General features: G+C 46.8%; 1 protein-coding gene across 3 annotated transcripts in view; it reads right to left on the reverse strand.

Moving 5' to 3' along the window:
* MCTP2 (multiple C2 and transmembrane domain containing 2) overlaps positions 1-20074 on the reverse strand; it is a 351794-nt gene that overhangs the window by 4304 nt on the left and 327416 nt on the right. For all 3 annotated transcript variants that reach the window (XM_063925724.1, XM_063925723.1, XM_063925725.1), the window contains one exon: positions 2680-2789. In XM_063925724.1, the coding sequence (XP_063781794.1) occupies positions 2680-2789 (110 nt within the window). The remainder of the gene's footprint in view (positions 1-2679; positions 2790-20074) is intronic.

Here is a 20074-nt window from a genome sequence, read left to right on the forward strand (position 1 = left end):
GAAGAAGTAAAAAAAAAAGTTAGATTGCATTTATGTGGGATCAGTTAAGGGGAAATCATTTTCAATTGCGTTATGGAATTCCTGAGCAATATTGTGCCACGCATTTAAAGCCTAAGGTAAGTTATCACATGAAGGGATAATAACATAGGGGGTTATTCATCAAGTGCTAATGTGAAGTAACAACCAATGAGCAACTGATGTTAAACAATGCACTATGGTGCAAAGCAGGCAATTAAATGCAAATACAACACATTTAAACATTGTTAGTACATAAATCCCAATCTTTAACATCTGGATGAACAGGACAATTGCGCGCAAAAGTGATGCGGTTAAGATGGCGGCTCTTGTGATCCCGGCAGCCAGAATCCTGACAGCCGTATTGCGGATGGGTTAGGTCTGGAGGGGGGGTGGGGGGAGTAGGGTATGGATTAGGCTACAGAGGGATGATTAGGGTTAGGCATGACTGGGGATGGTTAGGTTTAGACACTAAGGGGAGAGGCTTAGGGTTAGGCTACAGGAAGGGAGAGGTAGGGGGTAGGAAACACGCAGGGGGGAGGAGGCAGTCTTACCTCCCCCCATGTCGAGATTTCAACTATTAGGATGTCGGCGTCAGTATTCTGACCAACGGCATCCCATACACCGGCAAATCATACTGAATCCCTGCAAAAAAGTCATGGCGTACAGAAAGGTATTCCATGATAACCTACGTAACTGTATCCATCTTCATCTTTATTAATAAAAGTGATTACTGCAGCAATAGTAGTAGCAGCAGCAGAATAGTACACTAAATGAAGCTTATTAGTCATTACTTAGATTGATGCAGAACAATGCCTCCTGCTGGCTAATTCATCAAGAAATAGGGCAGGTAGCCTGCTTGTTTAGAAACTACAAATAGAAGCTACTCAAACATTGTAGAAGATATCCCTTGATTACAGCTACACAAAACGAACGATACAGATGTTCAATATGGTATCTGGATCGTATCTAGGCAGTACATAGACAGACAGACAATAGGTCGACATGGTCAAAAGGTCGACACAGAATGATGACTTTTCATGGTAGAGGTAGGCACTTGGGAGGATGGTTAGGGTCAGGCACATGCCGGACGGTTAGAAATATGGTTGCTGAAGGGTTTGTTTTGGTTAGGATTAGACACCAAGGGAAGGGTTAGGGTTAAAAATAACAAAAAACATGCGTTGACCATTTGCATGTCGACAATTTGAACCTGTTGACATTTTGACCCTGTCCACCATCTTGTGCAGATCTGCTGCCTACAGTATGTACGGTCTATCAATTTACACCTGTTCTATATATGAACATTCAGCAATGATAACAAATGCCCATACCAGGTCTGTCACATCAGCCATATAAATATTGATACTGTAGATGCAATACACAGGATGACATCGGCTCATTGCAACACGCTTACATGCATTTGTGCCACATAACTGTACTGTAACCACACAGCGGCTGCACTAAGAGTGACAATTTACATGACTAATCTGTTAACCTGACCCAAATCCCTCCTCCTCACTAACATACAAAGCACAGGCAATGTGTTCATTTGAAATAGCTTTTTAGGAACCAAAATCTAGTACATCTCTCATTGCTCTCAGTGAACCTAAATTCCCATATAACACATATCCTTGCTTAGAACAATTTATTCAAAACCTGTACCTCTCCTCTAAAATTTCCCTCCCATGACGTGAATAAGGAACAGAAATAGTTATGCTAAAACTATATTGGACAGTCCTTTGTTCAGCCCCTGGCAGCCTCCTGCTCCATCATCTCTCACTATAAAGCATAGAATGCTGACGTAAAAAGCAGAACTGATCAGCAGGCTGGCTGGTTTGTGTTTGCCATTTTCTCCATCCAGTGCCCTTACATGAAAGCACACACCTATCTATAAACACCAGGCTGACAGCAGGAGCTCTGGAGCTCATGTGGCTGCTAGTTGCTGGTCCAGCTCCCAGAACCATTTAAGTGTTCTGTACTGTACTTGCTAGCTCACAGTGGCTCGCTTACTTTAAGCCCCATGATCCAGCGCTTTACTCAAAATAAACTGCCCGCCTGAGATGCCTGCTGATCAGAAGACGCACTGTGTAATCAGGACTGAACTAAGCCAGGCTCCTGGGGAGTTTAAAGAGGTTGGGAAGTGTTTTTCCTTGAATGACTTTAGAACCACTTTACACAAAAGGGCACTGACAATGGAACACAAAGCAAACAGAAACAGTGTCGAGCACAATAGAACTATATCACTAAACAGCTGGCCAATACATGAAAATGAACAAAATTAAGTCACCAGCCAAGTGGGCACTATCTATATAATCTCGCAATATATTCCATCAAGCCATACTGATTTGTACAGCAAGGGACATGGGCACTTAAGATACTATATAAATCATGATTTCTGATGCTGCTCGAGGACAGCTTTCAAATGACGTCACAGTTTAAAAACCCGCATTAAATCATGCTAGTGACTGGGATCTAATAAGATCTAATCCGAGTTTGGCATTTTTATAGGAGCCACCGTATGACCTAATTTGATCATTAACAGAGTTTGCTTTCCACTGATATCTGCACTTAGGTATTTATTTGTATGTACTGAAAATCTGTCCTGCACGTGTTTGCCTGATGAGTGTATCTACAGTGTACGCAAGGAGGTAGGTGAACACTTACTTTTTTATCCGTTCCCCAAAACAGGCAATTTCTTCTAGAATATTCTGAACCGTAATAACGATATCTTGTACCATCTGAATTCGGTCTCTTATGCTTTTTCTTTCAGACTCCTGAAGAAGAAAAAATGATAAACAAAACACTTTATTATTTGAAAAAATAAAAACCTCATGTACTGTAGGGAGTTACTTACAACAGGTATTTGTTTTTGGTTTGCTTCAAGACAAGACCTGGTAGATATTGTGCCCAAGTTAGGCAGTGGCAGTAATCGGAAACGGCAAGGATTGAACAGCCGTACAAGACTACTTGTGCTGCAGCAGTGACACATCATCTGGCAATGCCATCGACATCCTGCTGACTTTATTTACACATTTCAGATTGAACTAAGAAATGTGGTGATAACACAGTTTAACAAGCACAACATTACTTCTGCTGTAACTATCAAGCTGCTCAGGAAGAGCAGGGCTGATTCAGTCTGAGCAACATAGTAGCAATCACTTTTTATGTTTAGTATTATTATTATTAATAAACATACAGAGAAGAGCACTTTGTTTAGGGATCAATTTCCGCGGAAGTGTTTTGTTACACAATTGTGGCATTGAACCTATGCAACCAATATGTGATTGTGAAGAAGGAAAGAGGGTTTTAGAGGAAGGGTAAATGAAAGAACCTGTATTGGCTTTCTTTTGTAAGTAAGCCGTGGAATGTCAGAGTTGTACAGCTTCATATTATCCATTTGCAGGGATTTTTTCTACATTAGGCTGCGTGATCACAGTCCGTAACACCACCATATCGGATGCGACGAATGAGTGACGATACCAATCAGCCTGAATGTCTATTGGAATGCAATTAGGCCAATGTGCAATTCTCAAAACGGCACACTTCTTAAAACTAATAAAATTCCCATATTTTGGGAAATTTACATTACAGAAGATAATACAGGCCTTGAAAAGTAAACCTACAAAATAAAATGAAATCAAGGCCACGATTGTTGTTCAGCCCCTCACCCCAAAGTTATAATTTTCTCTTTTATACTGAAGATATGCAAAAATATAAAAATAAATCAACATGAGCTAAAAAAGGTCAGCCTACTGAACCTGAAATTATGTTACCCTAGTCCTGTGTTCTGTGCAATAACACAGGGACACAGAACAAAGTCTAGGCACCCAGCTTCCCAGAGTTAGCGTCTTTGTCCGTAACAGCGTCTGTGCTAACGCTAGTATAGGCCCGTCCGCTGGTGTAGAAGTGTGCACCTGAATCTGCAAAGACTGAGATGCCCATTTTATGTCTTTAGATGTTTTTGGAATATGCAGCGCTTCATAAGAGACTGCTAATAACACATTTTCCAGACTATGTGTCTCAGTCTCTACTGCGCCTCTATGGGACTGTGCAACTTAGACAAATGCAGTACGATTATCGGCACGGCGTGAAATTCAGAATCATGTCCTTACATTGCTAACAATCAGCTGCCCGACCACGTGGCAATTCTCCAACACTGACAGATTTGTGGTACCCATGGAACAAAGAGATGTTTAATCGCAGACAAGGACACTGCAAGTGTGTAATACCCAAGTGCAGAGCTAAAGTGTCAGGGATGATACTGAAAACAGAGGGAAGATAGTAAATAATAAGTTGAGAAAGGGAATATTTTGGTTAAGAATGAAGGGAGACCATATAAAATAGGATTTTAATTACAAACCGGTAAATCCTTTTCTCGTAGTCCGTAGAGGATACTGGGGTCCACATTAGTACCATGGGGTATAGCCAGGTCCACTAGGAGCCTTGGGCACTTTAAGAAATCAATAAAGGGAGGAGCACTGGCTCCTCCCTCTATGCCCCTCCTACCAGACTCAGTCTAGAAACTGTGCCCGAGGAGACAGACATATCCTGAGGAAGGATGTAACAAAACAGTGGTGAGAGTCGAACCAGCACACACAAACAAGAGGAAAGCCATACTAACCAATTTGAATAGGAACAGCAACAGCTTAACCAACAATATTACTTAACAGAGTAACAGTGCAGGAAAAACGAAGCACTGGGCGGGCGCCCAGTATCCTCTACAGGCTACGAGAAAAGGATTTACCGGTAGGTAATTAAATTCTTATTTTTCTCTTATGTCCTAGAGGATACTGGGGTCCACATTAGTACTATGGGGATGTACCAAAGCTCCCTAACCGGGTGGGAGAGTGTCAAGGTTCCTGCAGAACTGATTGACCAAACCGAAGGTCCTCAGAGGCCAAAGTATCGAACTTGTAGGACTTAGCAAACATGTTCGATCCCGACCAAGTAGCTGCTAAGCAGAATTGTAAAGCCAGGACACCCCGGGCAGCCGCCCAGGAAGAACCCACCGACCTAGTAGAGTGGGCTTGTACTTTAGGAACTGGCAATCCTGCCGATGAATAAGCATGCTGGATAGTAAGCCTAATCCAGCGAGCAATAGACTGCTTTGAAGCAGGACACCCAATTTTCTTGGGATCATAGAGAACAAACAGCGAGTCAGATTTCCTGTGACGAGCTGTCCGCTTCACGTAGTTCTTCAAAGCCCTCACAACATCCAAGGACTTTGAGGTAGCATAGGTGTCAGTAAGCACTGGAACGACAATAGGTTGGTTGATATGAAATGCAGACACCACCTTAGGAAGAAATTGCTGACTAGTTCCGAGTTCAGCTCTATGTTCATGAAAAATCAAATAGGGGCTATTTTGAGACACACGCCTTGCAGAAGCTAAGGCCAATAGTGTAACGGTCTTCCATGTAAGAAACTTTACATCAAACTCCTGTAAAGGCTCAAACCATTCCGATTGTAGGAACTGCAACACCACGTTCAGATCCCAAGGCGCTATGGGAGGCACAAAGGGCGGTTGGATGTGCAGAACACCATTCAAGAACATCTGAACCTCAGGGAGGGCAGCCAATTGTTTCTGGAAGAAAATGGATAAGGCCGAAATCTGTACCTTCAAGGAACCCAAACGTAGGCACACATCCACATCCGACTGTAGAATAAGGAGAAAACGTCCCAGTTGAAATTCCACTGTGGGAAATTTCCTGTTTTCACACCATGAGACATATTTTTTCCATATACGGTGGTAATGTTTAGACATTACCCCTTTCCTGGCTTGGATCAGGGTTGGAATAACCTTGTTCGGAATGCCTTTCCGGGCTAAAATGTGACGCTCAATTTCCATGCCGTCAAACATAGCAGTGGAAAGTCTTGACAGACGAACGCCCCCTGTTGTAGAAGATCCTATCGAAGAGGTAGAGGCCACGGGTCCTCTAGGAGCATCTCCAGTAGATCCGCGTTTCAAGCCATCTTGGCCAATCCAGAGCAATGAGAATTGCATGAACCTTTTCCCTTTTTATTCTTTTGAGAATTCTTGGGATCAGTGGAAGAGGAAGAAACACGTAAACCATTTGGTAGACCCATGGAGTCACCAGAGCGTCCACCGCCACTGCTTGCGGGTCCCTCGACCTGGAACAATACCGCTTTAGCTTCTTGTTGAGACGAGAGGCCATCATGTCTATCCATGGAATTCCCCACAGACGTGTTAAGGACTTGAACACCTGCGGGTGAAGGCCCCACTCTCCTGGGTGGAGGTCGTGTCTGCTGAGAAAGTCTGCTTCCCAGTTGCTTACTCCCGGAATGAAGATTGCCGACAGCACCACCGCGTGTCTTTCTGCCCAGAGGAGAACCTCTGACATTGCTGCTCTGCTCTTCGTTCCGCCCTGTCTGTTTTTGTACGTTACTGCAGTCACATTGTCCGACTGAACCTGAATGGCGTGATTTTTAAGAATATGCGATGCAAGTAGCAGGGCGTTGTATATGGCCCTTAGTTCCAGAATGTTGATCGGAAGAATGGTTTCCTGACTTGACCATTTGGAACAGTTCCCCCTGGGCGACTGCTCCCCAACCTCTGAGGCTTGCGTCTGTGGTTAGCAGAATCCAATTTTGAATCCCAAACCTTCAACCCTCGGTCAGGTGAGAAGTCTGAAACCACCACAGAAGAGAAATCCTGGCTTTTGGTGACAGACGTATCCTCTGGTGCATGTGAAGATGCGATACGGACCATTTGTCCAGCAGATCCAGCTGGAAGGGCCTCACATGAAACCTTCCATACTGCAGAGCTTTGTAAGAGGCAACCATCTTCCCCAGAAGGCGAATGCATAGATGCACTGATGTCCGGGCTGGTTTTAGGACATCCTGCACCATCGACTGGATTACCAATGCCTTTTCCAATGGAAGGAATACCTTCTGTTCCTCCGTATCCAGTATCAACCCCAGAAACGGAAGCCTCCGTATTGGTTCCAGGTGGGATTTTGGTAGGTTCACAATCCATCCGTGATCCTCAAGTAGTTGGGTTGCGAGGGCAATGCTGTCCAACAACCTCTCCCTGGAAGGCGCTTTTATCAGCAGGTCGTCCAGTACGGTACTGTATTCACTCCTTGCTTGCAAAGGAGAAACATCATCTCTGCCATAACCTTGGTGAATACCCTCAGTGCCGTGGAGAGGCCAAATGGCAGGGCCTGAAACTGGTAGTGACAGTCCTGTAGTGCAAACCTTAGATAAGCCTGATGAGGAATATGAAGGTACGTATCCTTGATGTCTAGAGAAACCAGGAATTCCCCCACCTCCAGACCTGAGATCACTGCTCTCAGAGACTCCATCTTGAACTTGAACACCCTTAAAAACGGGTTCAGTGATATGAGGTTTAAAATGGACCTTACGAACCATCCGTTTTGGTACCACAAACAGGTTGGAATAATAACCCTTGTTTTGTAGTTGAAGTTGAACTGGGACAACAACCTGAGTCTGTACCAGTTTTTGAATTGCTGCCTTTAAAGCCATACTTTCTTACGGAGAAGCTGGTAAGCCTGATTTGAAGAATCTGTGAGGTGGGAGTTCCTTAAACTTCAGTCTGTATCCCTGGGTGATAAGGTCTGTGACCCAGGGATCCTGGCAAGATGTTGCCCAAACGTGACTGAAATAACGTAACCGAGCTCCCACCTGACTGTCTTCCAGGCAGTACGGACCACCGTCATGCTGAAGGCTTTGAGGAAGCAGACCCGGAGGTCTGTTCCTGAGAACCTGCACCTGCTGGTTTTCTGGGTTTACCTCTATTACCTTTGAAGGCTGTAGAAGAACCTTTGGATTTGCCTTTGAATTTTGCTGTCCGAAGGACTGCAGATTTGGAGCAGAGTAGGTTTTCCTAGCTGGGGGTGCTGCGGAAGGAAGGTACGTAGACTTACCCGCCGTAGACTTGGATATCCACTTATCCAGTTCATCTCCGAAAAGGGCCTCACCTGTGAATGGTAGGTTTTCCTTGTCTTTCCTGGAATCTGCAGTCCACTGGCGTAGCCAGAAGCCCCTGCGTGCTGACACTGCCATGGCAGTGGTGTGTGAGTTGAGCAAACCAATTTCCTTTATGGCCTCTAAAGTTAGCAGAGTCTTGAATATGCTGCAGGAGTAAAGCTATCTCACCCCTTGGTAAGGTATCCAATCCGTCAATTAGGTTACCTGACCACTTTGCAATGGCTTTAGTGATCTATGCACAAGCAATAGTGGGTCTCTGGGCCACCCCAGCAGCAGTCTATAATGATTTGAGAGTGTTCTCAATCTTGCGGTCAGCTGTGTCCTTTAAGGATGCTGCCCCAGGAACAAGTAAGACTATCTTACGTGACAACCTAGATACCGATGCGTCCACAATCGGCGGGTTTGGAAAGGGAAAGGATGTAATTAATCTTTTGGGGATATGAAATTTTTTGTCAGGGTTAGACCAAGTTTTTTCAAACAGGGCATTCAATTCCTTTGATGCAGGAAAAGTAGCTGAGGATTTCTTTTTTACATTAAAATAAGATTCCTCCTCTACCCCCACCGTCTTGTCAGGAATGTGCAGGACATTTCAGATAGCCTCTATTAGGTCCTGTGTTCCTTGTGACAGGGCCGCATCCTCCCCACTCGCATCCACTTCACCCTTCTCTGGATCTGATGTATTGTCATCAGTATCATCCTGCATGAGCCGGGCCAGAGTACGCTTTTGTGGGCAAATGGCAGGGGTTTGAGACGCTGGTATGGGAACTGAATCTCTATTCATCAGGTCATCCATAGACTGTCTTAAGAATTGCGTCTCTTTCTCATTACTGGATAATTTAGTAGAAATATTAGATATCATCCCTTTAATGGAAGCTAACCATGGGGGTTATGCCTCACTAGCCTGAGAATGTGCACTATCCTGAGTACAGTGTAGTGAGACTCCAGGGAGGAAAGACACTCAGCTGTGCAGGAAACACAGTCCCTGGACATGGTAACGTGAAGGGACACCCACAGACAGAAGGTGAAAACACAGTTTAACCCACACAGAGCCCTCAGGGAGACACAGATATTGGAGCCAGCCACACAGCGCCATTGTAGCCTAGTAAAACTTAGCTGGGTCGCAACAATAAGTCCCTTAATAGGGCTTAGTATACTACAACACTCCCCCCATTCTAAGACCCCCTGGTACCGCTGAGGAGACGTGGAGTCTTTATGGAGGAGCTGCGCTTCCCTGTGATTCCTGTCAGTATAAGCTGCAGAGGGAAAATGGCGCTGGTGAGCTGCTGGATCCGCTCATAGTGAAGCCCCGCCCCCTTAATGGCGCTCGGCTTCCCGCTTTTTTATACTGGCCTGAGGTTATTTTTATGCCTAACAGAGGGTTTAAACCCTTGTTAGGTATGATAGCCAGTGTGGGTATGCATTGGTGGCTCAGCGCGCCCCTCACATCGGGACACACGTCTGTGTATGTCCTCTGAGCCCCCTGGAGCGCAGCATGCACTCAGCTGCGCTCCTACCCTTGTGCCGGCATTCCCGCCGGCGACCCGCTAACCGGGACGCCGGCGCTGTACTCACCATTCTATCTTCTGGCTCTGTTAGGGGTGTCGGCGTGCTGTGGGAGGTTACGCTCGCCGTGGTGGGGCTTGCGAATGACTCCCTCAGGAGAAACGGGCCCATTAACTCTTTAGGAAGTTCGGCTGTTCTCCCCCCTAAGTCCCACAAAGCAGGCAGTTTGGTGCCAATCAGACCTGCCTGAAAACAACAAACAGAAAATAAATGCAGAAAACTCTTCAGGAGCTTCCCTAAGCGTTACTGGCTCCTCCGGGCACATTTTTCGAAACTGAGTCTGGTAGGAGGGGCATAGAGGGAGGAGCCAGTGCACACTATTGATTTCTTAAAGTGCCCAAGGCTCCTAGTGGACCCGTCTATACCACATGGTACTAATGTGGACCCCAGTATCCCCTAGGACGTAAGAGAAAAGGGATGATGACGGATAGGGAGAGAGTATAAAACCATGAATGAAGAACAATACCACCAAGGGGAGGGAAGTAGAAAGACAAGGATGACAAAAAAAATGAAACTTAAAAGGAGTAGAGAGAAATGAGAACACAATGTCAAGATCAAAATGAACCTTTTTTTGATTCCCAGTGTTGAATAAAGAGAGCACCACAACCACATCTACATTTTTAATAGGCAAAGCTGACAAACGTCATTACAACATCTTGTGCTTGTTGCAAGTTTACCAATGCAAAATGACACTGGGGCCCAAATGATTTGCAGGCACATGCATAATTTTGCAGATATGTATAGCCACTAGATTTAAAGCAGCAATTAGTTTTAAGGAAAAAACATCTGGGTTTTCCTTTGAAACTACTTGCTGATTTAAATCCAGCAGCTATATCGGCAAAACCGTGTTGGGCCTGCAACTCTAATGGGCCCTACACATTGGCGACCCGGAGGCGGGGGGGGCAGTGACGGGGGGAGTGAAGTTTCTTCACTCCCCCCGCCACCCGGCTCCGTAGAAGTGCAGGCAAATATGGACGAGATCGTCCATATTGGCATGCATGCACAGCCGACGGGGCACCAGCGATGAACAAGCGCGGGGCTGCACATCATTTATCGCTTGTGCCTCCACACTCAAAGATATGAACGGTAACTCGTTCATATCTTTGAGTGATGTCGGCCAGTGAGTAGGGCCTATAAGGCTGTTTGGGCCATTAGCCTTAAGTTGCTAGCAATGAAAATACAACAGGTACAGTACTTGGCTTTCAAGTGGTTGGTTAAAGCAATGCAAGTGGCTTAGCTATGACACTGCATTTAGGAACCATGGATTTTCTAAATTAATTATTTGTTCAGACTACCAAAATATAAGATCAGACATCAAAGGTAATTCAGAGATCGTGTGGTCCAGTTAAATGACTGTTGAAACATTTTTTTTTGTATAATCTGTTTTTATTCAGGAAAAATAAGATTTTACTCACCGGTAAATCTATTTCTCGTAGTCCGTAGTGGATGCTGGGGACTCCGTAAGGACCATGGGGATTAGCGGCTCCGCAGGAGACTGGGCACAACTAAAGAAAGCTTTAGGACTACCTGGTGTGCACTGGCTCCTCCCACTAAGACCCTCCTCCAGACCTCAGTTAGGATACTGTGCCCGGAAGAGCTGACACAATAAGGAAGGATTTTGAATCCCGGGTAAGACTCATACCAGCCACACCAATCACACCGTATAACTCGTGATACTATACCCAGTTAACAGTATGATAACAACTGAGCCTCTCAACAGATGGCTCAACAATAACCCTTTAGTTAGGCAATAACTATATACAAGTATTGCAGACAATCCGCACTTGGGATGGGCGCCCAGCATCCACTACGGACTACGAGAAATAGATTTACCGGTGCGTAAAATCTTATTTTCTCTAACGTCCTAAGTGGATGCTGGGGACTCCGTAAGGACCATGGGGATTATACCAAAGCTCCCAAACGGGCGGGAGAGTGCGGATGACTCTGCAGCACCGAATGAGCAAACTCTAGGTCCTCCTCAGCCAGGGTATCAAACTTGTAGACTCTTGCAAGAGTGTTTTAACCCGACCAAGTAACAGCTCGGCAAATTTGTAAAGCCGAGACCCCTCGGGCAGCCGCCCAAGAAGAGCCCACTTTCCTCGTGGAATGGGCTTTCACAGATTTAGGGTGCGGCATTCCAGCCGCAGAATGTGCAAGTTGAATCGTGCTACAGATCCAGCGAGCAATAGTCTTCTTAGAAGCAGGAGCACCCAGCTTGTTGGGTGCATACAGGATAAATAGCGAGTCAGTTTTCCTGACTCCAGCCGTCCTGGAAACATATACTTTTCAGGGCCCTGACTACGTCCAGAAACTTGGAATCCTCCAAGTCCCGAGTAGCCGCAGGCACCACAATAGGTTGGTTCACATGAAAAACTGATACCACCTTAGGAAGGGATTGGGAACGAGTCCCCAATTCCGCCCTATCCATATAAAATACAGATAAGGGCATTTGTATGACAAAGCCGCCAATTCTGATACACGCCTGGCCGACGCCACGGCCCACAGCATGACCACTTTCCACGTGAGGTATTGTAGCTCCACGGATTTAAGTGGCTCAACCCAATGCGACTTCAGGAAATCCAACACCACGTTGAGATCCCATGGTGCCACTTGAGGCACAAACGGGGGCTGACTATGCAGCACTCCCTTAACAAAGTCCGAACTTCAGGCAGTGAAGCCAGTTCTATTTTGGAAGAAAATCGATAGAGCCGAAATCTGGACCTTCATGGAACCCAATTTTAGGCCCATAGTCACCTCTGACTGTAGGAAGTGCAGAAATCGACCTAGCTGAAATTTCTCCTTTGGGGCCTTCCTGGCCTCACAGCACGCAACATATTTCCACCATATGCGGTGATAATGGTTTGCGTTCACTTCTTTCCTAGCTTTAAATAGCGTAGGGATAACTTCCTCCGGAATGCCCTTTTCCTTCAGGATCCGGCGTTCAACCACCATGCCGTCAAACGCAGCCGCGGTACGTCTTGGAACAGACAGGCCCCCTGCTGCAGCAGGTCCTGTCTGAGCGGCAGAGGCCATGGGTCCTCTGAGATCATTTCTTGGAGTTCTGGGTACCAAGCTCTTCTTGGCCACCCGGAACAATGAGTATAGTTCTTACTCCTCTCCTTCTTATTATTCTCATTACCCTGGGTATGAGAGGCAGAGAAGGGAACACATACACCGACTGGTACACCCACGGTGTTACCAGAGCGTCCACAGCTATCGCCTGAGGGTCCCTTGACCTGGCGCAATATCTTTGTAGCTTTTTGTTGAGGCGGGATGCCATCCTGTCCACCTGTGGCCTTTCCCCACGGTGTACAATCATTTGGAAGACTTCTGGATGAAGTCCCCACTCTCTCGGGTGGAGGTCGTGTCTGCTGAGAAAGTCTGCTTCTCAGTTGTCCACTCCGGGAATGAACACTGCTGACAGTGCTAACACATGATTTTCCGCCCATCGGAGAATCCTTGTGGCTTCTGCCATCTCCATCCTGCTTCTTGTGCCGCCCTGTCGGTTTACATGAGCGACCGCCGTGATGTTGTCTGACTGGATCTGCACCGGCCGGTGTTGAAGCAGGGGACTAGCCTGACTTAGGGCATTGTAAATGGCCCATAGTTCCCGAACATTTATGTGTAGGGAAGTCTCCTGACTTTTCCATAGGCCTTGGAAGTTTCTTCCCTGTGTGACTGCCCCCCAGCCTGGAAGGCTGGCATCCGTGGTCACCAGGACCCAGTCCTGTATGCCGAATCTGCGGCCCCCTAGAAGATGAGCACTCTGCAGTCACCACCACAGCGACACCCTGGCCCTTGGAGACAGGGTTATCCGCCGATGCATCTGAAGATGCGACCCGGACCACTTGTCCAACAGATCCCACTGGAAGATCCTTGCATGGGACTTGGCGAATGGAAATTCTTCGTAAGAAGCTACCATCTTTCCCAAGGCTCGCGTGCATAGATGCACCGATACCTGTATTTGTATTAGGAGGTCTCCGTCTAGAGACGCCAACTCCTTGGACTTCTCCTCCGGGAGAAACCCTTTTTATCCTGTTCTGTGTCCAGAACCATACCCAGGAACAGTAGACGCGTCGTAGGAACCAGCTGCGACTTTGGAATATTCAGAATCCAGCCGTGCTGTTGTAGCACTTCCCGAGATAGAGCTACTCCGACGAACAACTGCTCCCTGGACCTCGCCTTTATAAGGAGATCGTCAAAGTACGGGATAAGTACTTCGGCCATTACCTTGGTAAATACCCTCGGTGCCGGGGACAGACCAACGGCAACGTCTGGAATTGGTAATGACAATCCTGTACCACAATTTTGAGGTACACCTGGTGACGAGGGTAAATAGGAACATGCACGTAAGTATCCTTGATGTCCAGTGATACCCTGAAATTTTCCAGGCTTGCAATAATCGCCCTGAGCGATTCCATTTTGAACTTGAACCTTCGTATATAAGTGTTCAAGGATTTCAATTTTAGAATGGGTCTCACCGAACCGTCTGGTTTCGGTACCACAACATTTTGGAATAGTAACCCCGGCCTTGTTGAAGGAGGGGTACCTTGATTTCACCTGCTGGAAGTACAGATTATGAATTGCCGCCAGTACTACCTTTCTCCGAGGGCAGCAGGCAAGGCTGATGTGAGGCAACGGCGAGGGGGAGTCGTCTCGAACTCCAGCCTGTATCCCTGTGATACTACTTGCAGAACCTAGGGATCCACCTGTGGGCAAGCCCACTGATCCCTGCAGTTCCCGAGACGCGCCCCCACCGCACCTGTCTCCACCTGTGGAGCCCTAGCGTCATGCGGTGGACTCAGAGGAAGCGAGGGAAGATGATTTGATCCTGGAACTGACTGACTGGTGCAGCTTTTTCCTTCTTCCCTGGTCTCTGTGCAGAAAGGAAGCGCCTTTGACCCGCTTGCTTTTCTGAAGCCGAAAGGACTGTATCTGAAAATACCGTGCTTTCTTAGGCTTTTGTGAGGAAACCTGAGGTAAAAATTTTTCTTCCCAGCTGTTGCTGTGGATACGAGGTCCCAGAGACCATCCCCAAACAATTCCTCACCCTTATAAGGCAGAATCTCCATGTGCCTTTTAAATGCAGCATCACCTGTCCACTGCCGGGTTTCTACTACCCTCCTGGCAGAATGGACATTGCATTAATTCTGGATGCCAGCCGGCAAATATCCCTCTGTGCATCCTTTATATATAAGACAACGTCTTAAATATGCTCAATGTTAGCAAAATATTATCCCTGTCTTAGCGTATTAATATTATCTGACAGGGTATCAGACCACGCTGCAGCAGCACTATTTATGCTGAGGCAATTGCAGGTTTCAGTATATAACCTGAGTGTGTAAATACAGACTTCAGGATCGCCTCCTGCTTTTTATCAGCAGGTTCCTTCAAGGTGGCCGTATCCTAAGACGGCAGTGCCACCTTTTGACAAACGTGTGAGCGCCTTATCCACCCTAAGGGATATCTCCCAACGTGACCTATCCTCTGGCGGGAAAGGGTACGCCATCAGTAACTTTTTAGAAATTACCAGTTTCTTATCGGGGGAAACCACGCTTCTTTACACACTTCATTCATTCATCTGATGGGGGAACAAAACAGTGGCTGTTTTTTCTCCCCAAAAATAAAACCCCTTTTATGTGGTACTTGGGTTCATGTCAGAAAATGCGTAACACATTTTTCCATTGCCGAGATCATGTAACGGATGTTCCTAGTGGATTGTGTATATGTCTCAACCTCGTCGACACTGGAGTCAGACTCTGTGTCGACATCTGTGTCTGCCATCTGAGGTAACGGGCGTTGTTTGAGCCCCTGATGGCCTTTGAGACGCCTGGGCAGACGCGGGCTGAGAAGCCGGCTGTCCCACAGCTGTTACGTCATCCAGCCTTTTATGTAAGGAGTTGACACTGTCGGTTAATACCTTCCACCTATCCATCCACTCTGGTGTCGGCCCCACAGGGGGCGACATCCCATTTATCGGCCTCTGCTCCGCCTCCACGTAACCTTCCTCATCCAACATGTCGACACAGCCGTACCGACACACCGCACACACACAGGGAATGCTCTGACTGAGGACAGGACCCCACAAAGTCCTTTGGGGAGACCGAGAGTATGCCAGCACACACCAGAGCGCTATATAATGCAGGGATTAACACTATAACTGAGTGATTTTTCCCCAAATAGCTGCTTGTATACATATATTGCGCCTAAATTTAGTGCCCCCCCCCTCTCTTTTTAACCCTTTGAGCCTGAAAACTACAGGGGAGAGCCTGGGGAGCTGTCTTCCAGCTGCACTGTGAAGAGAAAATGGCGCCAGTGTGCTGAGGGAGAAGCCCCGCCCCCTTTTCGGCGGACTTTCTCCCGCTTTTTCTGTGATACTGGCAGGGGTAATTTTACATCTATATAGCCTCTGGGACTATATATGATGTATATTTCCCCAGCCAAGGTGTTATTTATTGCCCTCAGGGCACCCCCCCCCCAGCGCCCTGCACCCATCAGTGACCGAAGTGTGAGGTGTACATGAGGAGCAATGGCGCACAGCTGCAGTGCTGTGCGCTACCTTGGTGAAGACCGAAGTCTTCTGCCGCCGATTTTCCGGACCTTCTTCGTGCTTCTGGCTCTGTAAGGGGGACAGCGGCGCGGCTCCGGGAACGAACACCAAGGTCGGGTCCTGCGGTCGATCCCTCTGGAGCTAATGGTGTCCAGTAGCCTAAGAAGCCCAAACTATCACCTGTTAGGTAGGTTCGCTTCTTCGCCCCTTAGTCCCTCGCTGCAGTGTGTCTGTTGCCAGCAGATCTCACTGAAAATAAAAAACCTAAATATACTTTCTTTCTAGGTGCTCAGGAGAGCCCCTAGTGTGCATCCAGCTCGGCCGGGCACAAGAATCTAACTAAGGTCTGGAGGAGGGTCTTAGTGGGAGGAGCCAGTGCACACCAGGTAGTCCTAAAGCTTTCTTTAGTTGTGCCCAGTCTCCTGCGGAGCCGCTAATCCCCATGGTCCTTACGGAGTCCCCAGCATCCACTTAGGACGTTAGAGAAATATAAGGATTACATCACGTTCAGACATAGAAGCAACAATGTGTAAAATTAGGATTAAGTACATTTTAGCCTGTGGAAGCAGAGTAGTGGGTTACCACAGACTCTGGGGGTCAGTATAGGTAAAGGCATCGGTACATCTTCCTATAGCATCAATACGGTATCCACTTGCTTTCGGTCTATACAATGAATACAATCGTGGTGTCTGGGTGAACATAGTAGGATAGTTATAGGGAGAGTGAAGAATGAAGTAAAGAAAAGGAGAGGGAAAGAACAAAGAGTGACCAGTACTGGGGGACCTTCAAACTAAGAGATAGGTGTAATGCAGGCTCTGTAATCGATCAATTGCGATGCTAAGCCACTTGGTTGCATAAATGTAATCTTTGTAGTCTTTGGAGGACGTGTATTCTACCCATGGTAGCCACGTGGTCATGAACTCAGAGTTTGTCTCTGGAAACCAGGAGAATGTTCTCCATGTTCATGTAGTAGTTAATTCTAGTGAACCATAGTTTTCTTGTGGGCGGAGTTGGGGACCTCCAGAGAGTGGGGATAACTGCCCGTGCTGCGTTAGATAGGTGGCGGAGCAATGATATTCTATGCTGGGCCAGCGAGAGAGAGGAGTGGGAAAGCAACCAGAAGGCCGGGTCAATAGGGACAGGGGCATGGAGTATATCTTGAGAAATGGAAATGACATCAGCCCAGAAAGGGCGAAGTAGGGGGCAGTTCCACCAAATGTGCATTAGGGAGCCGGTGGCGCTAAGGCATCTCCAACATCTGTCCGTCACTCCAGGATACATGAAGTGGAGGAGAGAGGGGTGTCTGTACCATCTCATTAGTAGTTTATATTGGGTTTCCCTAACTTGTATGCACACTGAACTTTTATGGGATTTGAGGAATATCATCCGCCAGTCCCTGTCTGTTAATTGAATCCTCAGGTCCCTCTCCCAGGCCACCTGGAAGGATGTAGGTTTGAGTATCAGTGCTTTGTAACAGTTTGTAAAGTGTAAAGACAGTATGCTGGGGGGAACACTTGGAAACACACAACCTCTCAAACTGTGTTAGTTCCCTTGAAGCCTGGAGATATCTGTGCTTGGAATGCAAAAAGTGTCTAAGCTGTAGATATTTCCAGAAATCATGTTGTGGGATTTCCCATTTTGATCAAACCTCTGAAAACTGCCTAACTCCTGAGGAAGTCGCCAACTGGCCTACCCTAAAGAGACCCGCAAGGGCCCAGTCGCTAAAGTGGGAGGGCGTTAAGCCGGGTAAGAAGTCGGGGTTGGCTAGAAAAGAGGTCAACGGGCCAAAAGCGGAAGAAAGGGAGGGCCAACTGCGTGCTTTTTTCCAGAAAGAGAGGGTTGCATTGATAGTTGGGTGGGAGGGTGGAGACCTGGGCAGGGAGGGAAGCCAAGGGAAGATCTCTGGGAATTGCTGCATATAGAGCCCCTCTAGAGCCACCCACAGTTTGGTATCTCGACTCCTCGTCCAATCCAGAACCCTATTAAGCAAAATTGCCCAATAATAGCCTCGGATATCTGGTAATTGGAAACCACCACTTCGGGTGGAACGAATCATAGTGGATCGACTAATTCTGGGTCGTCTCCGAGACCATATGAATTGTTGTATCAAGAGTTGTATGGACTTGAACCAGGAGTCTGGGATCCGTATGGGGAGGGCTTGTAATTTGTAGAGTAGCTTAGGGAGAGTATTCATTTTCACGACATTTACCTTCCCCAGCCATCTGTTGAAACATTTAATTTTGACATTTAAAATGCATAGCCGCCATGATAGCATATTCCACAATGAAGACCTCTGCTTAAATGATAAAAACAAGTGAGAAAATACACTATGTGAAAGATGGTGTGTCATTGTGCTTATTACATAGCAACAAATCAATCATTATTATCTTTTACTTGTAAGGCACAATGAATAATCCACAGCTTGAAAAGAGAACACATTTAATAGTTCTAAACAATGTACAGAAAACAACAAATACATATTGACACACTGCTAAATTATACAGTGAATAACCAGCAACAAAAATGGACAGTAAAAAAAACATAGAACTGCAGAGCCAGCTATTGACAAGACAAGGAGCATCAGTGATAAGTTTTTACCCGTGTGAAATAGGGCAGTGCTGAGGAAGGAGCATGAGCCTGGAAAGCAAGACAGGTGAGATAGGTGTGCAGTGTCCGGTAAGAAAATACAAGGGAGACCCGTTACAACCTAGATAGAACAGGCAGACACAAATAGGGTGTCACTAATGGCCCGTAAATACTGGCCAATATATCAGCCGTTCCATTGAACGGCCGATATATAGCAGGTCCATCGGCCAGTGTGTACGGGCGATATGTCTGAACTCTGTCATTCACAGACACATCGCGTCGGCACTGCAGCACAGCCGACGGCCAATATATCTACCAATATATTGGTGCATCGCTTTGTGTGTGCAGGAGATCAGCCGACCGCTTGTACACATGCTGCGGCAGCCAGTGGTGATTGACAGCTGAACTGGGCGGGCGTGTACACACACACTGCCCAGCACAGCACACTGCCTGCTCCATCCATAGATATATCTGCAGATCAATAGATCTGCAGATATATCTATCAGTGTCTACCCACCTTTAGTGATGAGAAAAGATGGCAAAGACAGGACTATGGAAGGCTCATATGCTTCAATGAAGAGATAAGCATTAAGGGCAAGCTTGAATCTTTTGAGACTAGTTGGTAATCTAACAGAATGTAGGTGTTCCACTGGCCAAGCGGAGCATGTGTAAAAATGAGTCCGGACTGAGAAAAGGTAATAAGTGTGGGAGTGACGCGGCAAAGCAGAGGTGGTGGGAGGTAGTTAAGGTAGAAATGAGGTTGAAGATTTGGGCGGGGGGGGGGGGTAGCTCTGGGCTTTGTCAGGGCGAGGAGTTAGAGGGATTGGCAAAAGGGTCACCTGAGGTGTGGCAACTGAGGGAAATAAGGTGGGCAAGGATGGAATCGGGAAGGCCAAATAGATCAACAGTAGTTGAGAGATAATGAGGAGGTAAATGAGAGCATGGGCTGCTTCCATAGTGAGAAAGGTATGGATCCTGGAGATGTTGAGAAGGTGGAAGCAGCAAAAATGGGTAACTCAATATGATGGGTGAATTATAGGGGATTGTCTAATATGACTCTTAGGCAGCAGACTTGAGAGACAGAGAAGAATGTACAGTCTTCAACAGATAGGAAAGTAGGTGAGGTGACTTGTATGTGGGGAAGGTGGGGACAATTATATAAAAGTTTTAGACTTATTGGGCCTGATTAAGAGGCGCACACAATGCTGATGTTCCCGCAGTTGAGCATCTTTAGAAACTGTGCCTGTGCGAAAATACCTAAAATCTTGTTTGGAGCTGCTGCGATCGAGACACATGGGGGTATATGCAATTCCGGGCGAATTGCGGCACTTTTTCGCCCGTTTTTAAATTCGACCGTCGAATTCCGGCAGGTGGGTGCTGGAATTCGACAT

Source organism: Pseudophryne corroboree, chromosome 6 (genome assembly GCF_028390025.1).
Source record: "Pseudophryne corroboree isolate aPseCor3 chromosome 6, aPseCor3.hap2, whole genome shotgun sequence".
Taxonomy (NCBI): domain Eukaryota; kingdom Metazoa; phylum Chordata; class Amphibia; order Anura; family Myobatrachidae; genus Pseudophryne; species Pseudophryne corroboree.